Raw genomic sequence first — 10,508 nt, 5'->3', positions numbered from 1 at the left:
ACTCAGCCTATATGCTGCGTACATCTCCCCGGTCGGGCAGTTTTAGCTCTCGTAATGTGCGGAAGAACTGAGAGAAACATTTGCGTTCTGCCTATGTTTGTCTTGTTTGCTCGCCAAAATAATATTGCATCGATCAACCACTCAAGTTCGCACTGTTACCATGCTCCCAATCCCATGCTGGTTTGTTTACCACTTTCGAAGGTGAAGAGTTCACCGCGCCTGCGCAGTGACGGGGATTCCCCGTGACGTCACTTGAAGTTATGACCTACTCTTTTTGTTGGTAACTAAGTAGTCTCGACCAAGTTCGCTCTCATGCATTGCAGACTGACTAAATCTGTAGTTACGAACTGCGTAGTTCGAAATACTACGTTTAGTTGCTAACTATAATAGTCTCCATTCATGCATTCCACTACAGTGCTCTGCCTACTGTTTAGGGAAAATGTTCAATTAGGTAATTATACCGTATTTCATGTTAATGCACGCCTTTTGGATAAAACGCAGGTGAGCTAGTTTTCAGTCAGTGTCAAGTAAATGTCCTTTGTTTTATCTCCAGACAGAGCCAGTCCGCACGGAAAAGACAGCGCCGCTGCGTCCTTGGCAAGGACCTTGCCCTCAGGCACAGAATCACCTGGTGAGTTTGCTATTTCACATCCACATGTAATCTTCTTAAAGACAAACGATATCAATTAACACAAAATAAATGAATGAATAAAAACAAGGCGTCTACTTTTGACCCTCTCTTTCGAAGTTAAATATCTGACGTCAAAAGCCAAGCAAAGTACGAAAAGATGTCATAACGCGAATAATCGATTCACGTAAAACAAAATCTGTTACTTCCTCTACCTATCTCTGAGGAAATGACAAAGAGTTTCGAGAATGAAGTTTGTCTCGATTCTTTCCACATACATCAGCAGTAGAAAATTGATCGTAAGCTCACCGCCAGGCTTTGCATGTATCGGTATCGTATATCATTAAGAAATTTAGATGTTACGGTTAATCTTGAACTTTAGTGTGTTAAATTCATAGCTCAGAATTCAGAGGCATTTAAGCCTCCAAATTTACAGAACCTGCACTTGTAAGCATAGAAGCCATTTAAATTCATAGCTCAGAACTCAGAGGCATTTAAGCCTCCAAATTTGCAGAACCTGCACTTGTAAGCATAACAAGTCATTTTAGATCCCTTTGGAGTCACGGAATGAACTTGACTAGAATGCTCGGAATGCATTTCGTTTACATATATGCGTCAAAGAAGGAATTATCCTGAGCGGCGACAGGGAGTTGCCTTAGTGATGTCCCTTGGTTAAAAACGTAGCCATTCTCGCGTGATTTTCGTCGATCAAACAACCTAATTAATTAATTATGCTAAAGTTTGGATATCAATCCGTCAATTAATTTCACGACAACTGTTCTTTGGCTTGATTACAGGCACTTGTATCAAAAGTAAATAAAGAATGCCACTGGATTCTGAGCTATGAATTTAACACACTAAAGTTCAAGATTACCGATGTTACGTCATATTCTGGTTCAGGGCGGGAATGTAGCTCAGTCGGTAGCGCGCTGGATTTGTATCCAGTTGGCCGCTGTCAGCGTGAGTTCGTCCCCACGTTCGGCGAGAGATTTATTTATCAGAGTCAACTTTGTGTGCAGACTCAGTCTCCTCGGTGTCCGAACACCCCCGTGTGTACACGCAAGCACAAGACCAAGTGCGCACGAAAAAGATCATGTAATCCATGTCAGAGTTCGGTGGGTTATAGAAACACGAAAATACCCAGCATGCTTCCTCCGAAAACGGCGTATGGCTGCCTAAATGGCGGGGTAAAAAACGGTCATACACGTAAAATTCCACTCGTGCAAAAAACACGAGTGTTCGTAAGAAATTTCAGCCCACGAACGCAGAAGAAGAAGATATTCTGGTTCGGCCCTATCGAAGTGTGTTCGTTTTTTCCTTTCTAAAAAATTCAAATAAATGGTTATTTGGTGACCTGTGACAGGCGAGTGTTCAGTCCTAGTTTCCTCTCAAACGAGAAAGACAACCCATCTAAATCTAACCAAGTACATGTACACAGTTGTTTACCTTGATGTATTAAAATTTAACCGCAGTCGTGTATTGCCCGTTTGCCTTTCGCCCGAGACCAGGTTTTTCAAAAATATCTCGCCAGCTACAAACATTTTTATAAATGAAGAAGAAGAAAATCTGTTCCCATAAAGTATACCTATAAACAGCAGTTTACGTTTGTAGACTATAGGCACATTGGTATTAATTAGGTCTTCATACTTTCCTGTACCAGATGATACAATGTGGGCCCTTGTCAGGGCCCCTGGACCAGTTTTGCAAAATGAGGTCAAACTCGTGCATTTCATGGCGTAATAATTGTGTCATCCAGGTAGGACTGTGTCGGAGTTTGCCCGCATCGAACAATTGTTGTTAAAGGGGTTAGTTGTCTCAAGTGCTGAAAGCTTTCCTGCCTCCTTGATACAGTGTTCTATCTTGCTCCAGCGTGTGTGTGTGTGAGAGAGAGAGAGAGAGAGAGAGAGAGAGAGAGAGAGAGAGAGAGAGAGAGAGAGAGAGAGAGAGAGATTGTGTGTGTATGTGTGTGTGTGGTTCTTGTGGTGGTGGTGGTGGTGTAGTGTGTGTGTGTGTGTGTGTGTGTATACATCTACATATATGCGTTCACAAGTAGGCCTACATGCAAATAGACGCAGAAAGTCAAATACATTTATTACCAATTCAGTGCCCCATATGGCTTTTTGACCAATCAGGACGGATTCTAGGTGACCCTCTAAATGTTATAACGTTCAGGCAGGGACCATTTTTGTTTATCAAGCTAAATATGAACAAGACAAAGTAAAAATTTTAATCAGCAATATCAGTGTGATTTATTCTAAAGAATGACACTTCAAATGCTGTCAGATAATACTCTCTTTATCTAAAATAAATACCGAAAAGCGAGTTTTGTCGGTGGGTGCTTTACGGAACAGCGAGGCACCGCCCATCCTCTGAGTGTGCAATGCCGACTCGCTCACTTGAAATCTAAATTATCAAAGTTTGGAAAAATCAAGTGACATTGGGTCACTCGCTTTACGTCAAATGTATCTTTACGTCATTTTCCATCCGTCTGGAGTCGGTTCTCAATCTGTCGCTCTCTGAAAAGCGAAGCAACCGAAACGCATGTTCAACATGGTTTGTTGTAGGCTATGTCAAACGCATTTGACCTGTAAATATTCATCACGTAAGGTGTGTTACTCTGATTGGCTGACCCAGGTCACGAGAATTCTTTGACCGACAGGCATAATCAGGTAGTTCCCATTGTGGCTGTTCTGTCTAATTCGCGTGGTCGCTTCGAAATTTCTTTTGGTCGAATTAAACGGTAATAAAACCGTTATTTCTAATATGCTGACTGTTAGCAAATGATAACAGACATGTCTCACAAACGATATCAGCATTCGCCTAAAAGGCTCATGCTTGATATTTTTTTCTCGACATGTCTGTTATCATTTGCTAACAGTCAGTATATAAGAAATAACTTATATTATTATACTGGCTGACTGTTATCAAAACTGACAGATGGAGAACACACACACACACACACACACACACACACACACACACACACACACACACACACACACACACACACTCGACACGCAAAACACACAAACGAGTCAACCCGCATGCATCTTTTTACTGGCCCTGAGCGTGCGTGCATGTGTATTTGTTTAAAGTAAGACAATGCTTTTACAGAGCGACTCTAAATATCTTCTTTTTTTCCCTGCTTAGAACCATCCATAAAACGTGTCCTGCTGGTGACATACGGACGAAGCGGGTCAACGTTCCTGTCCTACATCCTGAAGGAAGCTCCTGACGCGTTCTTCTTTTTCGAACCGCTCAGGGCGCCGCTCGTGAGTGTCACGCGGGGCATGGACGTCATCATGAGCTATGACGCCATCGGGTAATGACTCACTTTTGGATTTTTGCGTGGCAGATGGATTTGGTGAAAATAAGCTGTCATATATTATACATAATTGGATAATGAAGGAATTGATTGTGTGTGTGTGTGTGTGTGTGTGTGTGTGTGTGTGTGTGTGTGTGTGTGTGTGTGTGTGTTATGTGTGTGTGTGTGTTTTTGTGTGTGTGTGTGTGTGGATTATGGAACGCCAGCTGGGTCGTTTCTAGAATGAACTCCACATTTTACAAACTGGTGTTCCACGCAGGACAGGACGAGTTATTGCATGATGTTGTACTTTTCCAATTTAGTGTGGTGAGATAGGACTGATTATAGGGTATTTACGTCCCTGTGGAATTTGATATTGCAGAATAGTTTAAGATGAAAGCTGAATATCAAGATCCATGACGCCATTGGGTAGTGAATACTTTCGGAATGTGGCATGTGATGTAATGACCATCCTGAACTCAGGTCACAATGAGTTACTTCCCTTCGGGTCTCATTTATCCCTGACAGGATGCCTTTGTTTTCCTTCTCTGGAGAGGAAATCGATTTTTTTTTATTTTTTATTTTTTTTACATATTTAGAGCTTTTCGTAATGTGTTATTGATATAAGCAGATTCGCGATCGTCGATAATGATTTTTCATGGTGTTGTGTAATTTTTAAATTACAAAGGAATTGATATGTAAGACAGTTTCAAGCGAGCTATCTTTCGCGGGTGTATTTACTGTGCAAACAACTCTAAATATGGCAAAAGTGTCACGTGATAATCAACTTTGGCTACAAAGCAGACGACACTTTTTCCGTAACTAGTTGGGAGTGATGCAACAATATCACGGTCTCCTTCCCACAGCAGTCTCAAAATTTCGACTTGTTTTGACCTTAGAACGATGTCTTTAAATCATAACTGTGAAGAACAGAACAGAGATCACTGTCCAAGTCGGCCATTCTACAATCACGTTCGTCTTTCGTCTGTTATCAGAAACATTAGCGAAAAAATATGGGAGATAACTCTGTTTTCTTGTTTTGATAGATTTCCCTTTAATGCGCGTAGTAATTATTCATCCTGTCAGAGAGACCACTGAGCGATAGCGTGGACCGATGTTTATCAGAATGATGTAATGACATGTTTGGAATTTGGTGCAGGAGGAGAAAAACGGTAGACATTCTTTTATAGCGTCTTGGTGTGCTTCAAAGACTGACTTCATGATCGCATCCCATCCCCACGCCCGATATTTCTGTTTTAGCGGAAGCTACCTTCCACCACAAGAACTTCCAGTCTCCAATCTGACGTCATACGAACGTCATGCGCTGGGCGTCATGAGTGACCTATTCAACTGTGACATCAGCAAGTACCCCGTCACCAACTATCGCAGCAGTCATTTTTTGTAAGTTTTGCCATGACCACATAGCTACTTACCTCCCTGACCCTGAACGCCCTGCTTACAACTTTATGGGGGGCATGGTAACTCAGTTGGTAGAGCACTGGACTTGTGCTCCTAGGGATAAAGGTTCGAATCCAGGACGGGACGGACAAAAATCAACTTTATTTGTAGACTCATAATCAGAGACGGCATCAATGTGCCACCGCCTTGCCACCACAGTGGCACGTAAACGACCTATGTCCTTCTGCCATGAGTGCAATTCGCTGATTACACCTAAACACGCGCACACCTGGGTAGCGGGACTTTTGTTGCTGCTAGCTTTCCACTGGAAGGAAGCAACTAAAACATTTCAGCAATGGGATACAAAACAAGTCGCGTAAGGCGAAAATACAACATTTAGTCAAGCTGTCGAACTCACAGAATGAAACTGAACGCAATGCAATTTTTCAGCAAGACCGTATACTCGTAGCATCGTCAGTCCACTGCTCGTGACAAAGGCAGTGAAATTGACAAGAAGAGCGGGGTAGTAGTTGCGCTGAGAAGGATAGCACGCTTTTCTGTACCTCTCTTCGTTTTAACTTTCTGAGCGTGTTTTCAATGCAAACATATCATATCTATATGTTTTTGGAATCAGGAACCGACAAGGAATAAGATGAAAGTGTTTTTAAATTGATTTCGAAAATTTAATTTTGATCATAATTTTTATATTTTTAATTTTCAGAGCTTGTTTTTAATCCAAATATAACATATTTATATGTTTTTGGAATCAGAAATTGACGGGCGCAGTGGCGTGGTGGTAAGACGTCGGCCTCCGATCTCCAAGGTCAACTTATGTGCAGACCTGCTAGTGACTTAACCCCCTTCGTGTGTACACGCAAGCTCAAGACCAAGTGCGCACGGAAAAGATCCTGTAATCCATGCCAGAGTTCGGTGGGTTAAAGAAACACGAAAATACCCAGCATGCCTACTCAACGAAAGCGGAGTGAAGCTGACTATGCTCTCAGAGTATAGTGTGGGGAACCCAAATGGGCAAACGAGCTCACACGTAACCAGACAATATTCTGGAACGCTGAAGAAGAAGAAGAAGAAGAATCAGAAATTGAGGGAGAATAAGATGAACGTAAATTTGGATTGTTTTATAAAAAGGTTTTTTTTTTTTACAATTTTCAGATTTGTAATGACCAAAGTCATTAATTAATTTTTAAGCCACCAAGCTGAAATGCAATACCGAAGTCCGGGCTTCGTCGGAGATTACTTGACCAAAATTTCAACCAATTTGGTTGAAAAATGAGAGCGTGACAGTGCCGCCTCAACTTCCACTAAAATCCGGATATGACGTCATCAAAGATGTTTATCAAGAAAATGAAAAAAACGTCTGGGGATATCATACCCAGGAACTCTCATATGAAGTTTCATGAAGATCAGTCCAGTCTGAATCGCTCTACACACACACACACACACACACAGACAGACAGACACACATACACCACGACCCTCGTCTCGATTTCCCCAGGGCTCTATGTTAAAACATTTAGTCAAAACTTGACTAAATGTAACAAGTCGCATCGTCAGTCCACCGCTCGTGACAAAGGCAGTGAAATTGACAAGAAGAGCGGGGTAGTAGTTGCGCTGAGAAGGATAGCACGCTTTTCTTTATCTCTATTCTTTTTAACTTTCTGAGTGTGTTTTTAATCCAAACATATCACATCTATATGTTTTTGGAATCAGGAACCCACAAGGAATAAGATGAAATTGTTTTTAAATCGATTTCGGAAATTTTATTTTAATAATAATTTTTATATTTTTAATTTTCAGAGCTTGTTTTTTATCCGAATATAACATATTTATATGTTTTTGGAATCAGAAAATGATGAAAAATAAGATAAACGTAAATTTGGATCGTTTTTAAATTTTTTTTTTTTTTTTTACAATTTTTAGATTTTTAATGACCAAAGTCATTAATTAATTTTTAAGCCACCAAGCTGAAATGCAATACCGAAGTCCGGCCTTTGTCGAAGATTGCTGGGCCAAAATTTCAATCAATTTGATTAAAAAATGAGGGTGTGACAGTGCCGCCTCAACTTTTAGAAAAAGCGGGATATGACGTCATCAAAGGTATTTATCGAAAAAAAGAAAAAAAGTCCGGGGATATCATTCCCAGGAACTCTCATGTCAAATTTCATAAAGATCGGTCCAGTAGTTTGGTCTGAATCGCTCTACACACACACACACACACATACACCACAACCCTCGTCTCGATTCCCCCCTCTACGTTAAAACATTTAGTCAAAACTTGAGTAAATGTAAAAAGAAGAAATTTTATGAGACGTTGATTACTGAGGTAATCACTGTAACTTGCATCTGCCTTTCGAAGTACATGTATGTTACCTCCCTTGTTCACTGTGTGTTATTTACCTCTCTTGTTCACTGTGTGTTACTTACCTCCCTTGTTGTGTGTGCTGACTTCATGGGGACGTGGCGAAGGTTGCCAACTGTCTGTGGGGCTTGTCAACGCCTCCTACCTCCACCTGTTACCTCCCTTGTTCACTGTGTGTTACTTATCTCCCTTGTTCACTGTGTGTGCAGACTTCATGGGGACGTGGCGAAGGTTGCCAACTGTCTGTGGGGCTTGTCAACGCCTCCTACCTCCACCTGTTACCTCCCTTGTTCACTGTGTGTTACTTATCTCCCTTGTTCACTGTGTGTTACTTACCTCCCTTGTTCACTGTGTGTTACATACCTCCCTTGTTGTGTGTGCAGACTTCACGGGGACGTGGCGAAGGTTGCCAACTGTCTGTGGGGCATGGTCAACGCCTCCTACCTCCACCTGTCCAACTACCTGCAGTGTCTCCTCCACTTCTTCTACTCCTGCCAGCGAGCCCCCCTCCGCATCTTCAAAGTCATCCGTCTGCCCATCCGATCTCTCTTCCCTCTCATGAGACAGTTCCCCGACCTGAAGGTGGTGTACCTCGTGCGAGACCCTCGCGCTATCCTCGTGTCGCAGAAAAAACTCTTTGGCCACGCCCCCTTGGTCGGAGACTTCTGCAGCATGGTAGTGGACGATGTCCATCACATGCGGCTACTGCAGGACACGTTTCCTGACCGTGCGGTGGCGGTGCGTTACGAAGACATCTCCAGTGACCCCATGGAGTGGACCAGGCGTCTCTACAACGCGTTAGGATTGGAGATGACGTCACATGTTGTACAAAGCATCAAGGAAATGACGTCAGCGCCACAAAAGGCGGAAAGCGCCTACACTTCCTTTCGCTCGGATTCGAAGAAAGCGGCGGGAAAATGGCGGACGAAGATTCCGTACGGTGATGTTATTGCGAGTGAGCAAGTGTGTGGAAATGCTTACAAGTTGCTTGGGTACAGGAACGCTTCCAAGGAGTCTGTGCTGAGGAACTTGACTATTTCTCTCGTGGAATCTCGCGGGGAGCTGCCTTTTCTATGATAGAGAGTAACGCTTTTTAGAACATTTTTGGGCTGCAATTTATGTTCGTTATTATGGTCAAACAGGTCAGTTTTAATTTGCATACTAGGTAAAAAGGGGTACATGTATAACGTTTTGGGAAAACTGGGAAAACCATGCTGTAACTTTCTAAGCAAGCACTTTGGAGAGCGGTCCTTACTTAAGCCCGAAGTCGACTTCGCGAAGACTTGGGAAAGTTTTATTAAATTTTGTTTTACCGAAAACTCAGCGCTAGAGCTCCGTGCGACCAGCTTCGCGAAGTATAATTTGCGTACTCGACTTCGCCCATTTAAGGACAGGCTTTAACCATGATGTAATTAATTATCTGAGCATGCGCACTTGTCAAAAGTCGGCAAAATTTACTTAACATTTTATTTATTAGCTGCTCAGGAATCTTCAATGACCAACTGTGGTGTAGATATAACAAGTCGCGTAAGGCGAAATTACTACATTTAGTCAAGCTGTGGAACTCACAGAATGAAACTGAACGCAATGCAACGCAGCAAGACCGTATACTCGTAGCATCGTCAGTCCACCGCTCATGGCAAAGGCAGTGAAATTGACAAGAAGAGCGGGGTGAGTAGTTGCGCTGAGAAGGATAGCACGCTTTTCTGTACCTCTCTTCGTTTTAACTTTCTGAGCGTGTTTTCAATCCAAACATATCATATCTATATGTTTTTGGAATCAGGAACCGACAAGGAATAAGATGAAAGTGTTTTTAAATTGATTTCGAAAATTTAATTTTGATCATAATTTTTATATTTTTAATTTTCAGAGCTTGCTTTTAATCCAAATATAACATATTTATATGTTTTTGGAATCAGAAGATGATGAAGAATAAGATGAACGTAAATTAGGATCGTTTTATAAAAAAAATATTTTTTTTACAATTTTCAGATTTTTAATGACCAAAGTCATTAATTAATTTTTAAGCCACCAAGCTGAAATGCAATACCGAAGTCCGGGCTTCGTCGGAGATTACTTGACCAAAATTTCAACCAATTTGGTTGAAAAATGAGAGCGTGACAGTGCCGTCTCAACTTTCACGAAAAGCCGGATATGACGTCATCAAAGACATTTATCAACAAAATGAAAAAAATGTCTGAGGATATCATACCCAGGAATACTCTCATGTCAAATTTCATAAAGATCGGTCCAGTAGTTCAGTCTGAATCGCTCTACACAGACAGACAGACAGACAGACACACATACACCACGACCCTCGTCTGGATTCCCCCTCTATGTTAAAACATTTAGTCAAAACTTGACTAAATGTAAAAATGGACCCCAAACAAAAGAAGACTATTCAACGGTTCGAACCGAATTTTCCAGTACCACCACATGAGAATGTTCCCACACCATCTGTATTCGTTGTCATGGTCTTGGAGAAAATGATATTTCGTGCATTATGCTCGTTTGCAACTGAAATACACTCAAAAGAGAAACCTTGAACGCTAGTGTTCTGTCGTCTGCATCGAACAAGGTGCACACAGTGGCCTACTTGGGTCGTGAGAACAGGCTGACAGCGACGGGTGACGGTGATTTTGCACAATGAAGAGAATTCCTAATCAGGCACTTAATTTTTACCTTCTCTGTATGTGTTGCAAGATCGTTTCTTTTTACTTGACACCAGGTTCACCGCATACTTTCATCAGATGTGAACGTCACTGAAGAGAGCGACCTTGGAGTTAGTGAAGTCAAATGTT

The 10,508-nt window shown here is 41.8% G+C and overlaps 1 protein-coding gene across 1 annotated transcript; it reads left to right on the top strand.

Moving 5' to 3' along the window:
* Positions 1–563: 563 nt before the first annotated feature.
* Positions 564–9,901, top strand: LOC138971689 (carbohydrate sulfotransferase 1-like; the record flags this gene model as incomplete). Its single annotated transcript, XM_070344468.1, is given in 4 exon segments — positions 564–631; positions 3,779–3,950; positions 5,193–5,333; positions 8,091–9,901. Coding segments are annotated over 4 exon segments (1,075 nt in total), but the record flags the coding sequence as incomplete, so codon positions are not given.
* Positions 9,902–10,508: the final 607 nt, after the last annotated feature.

This window comes from Littorina saxatilis, linkage group LG1, assembly GCF_037325665.1.
Source record: "Littorina saxatilis isolate snail1 linkage group LG1, US_GU_Lsax_2.0, whole genome shotgun sequence".
Taxonomy (NCBI): domain Eukaryota; kingdom Metazoa; phylum Mollusca; class Gastropoda; order Littorinimorpha; family Littorinidae; genus Littorina; species Littorina saxatilis.
The sequence above is the reverse complement of the archived record's forward strand: the minus strand, read 5'-3'. Positions and strand labels throughout refer to the sequence as shown.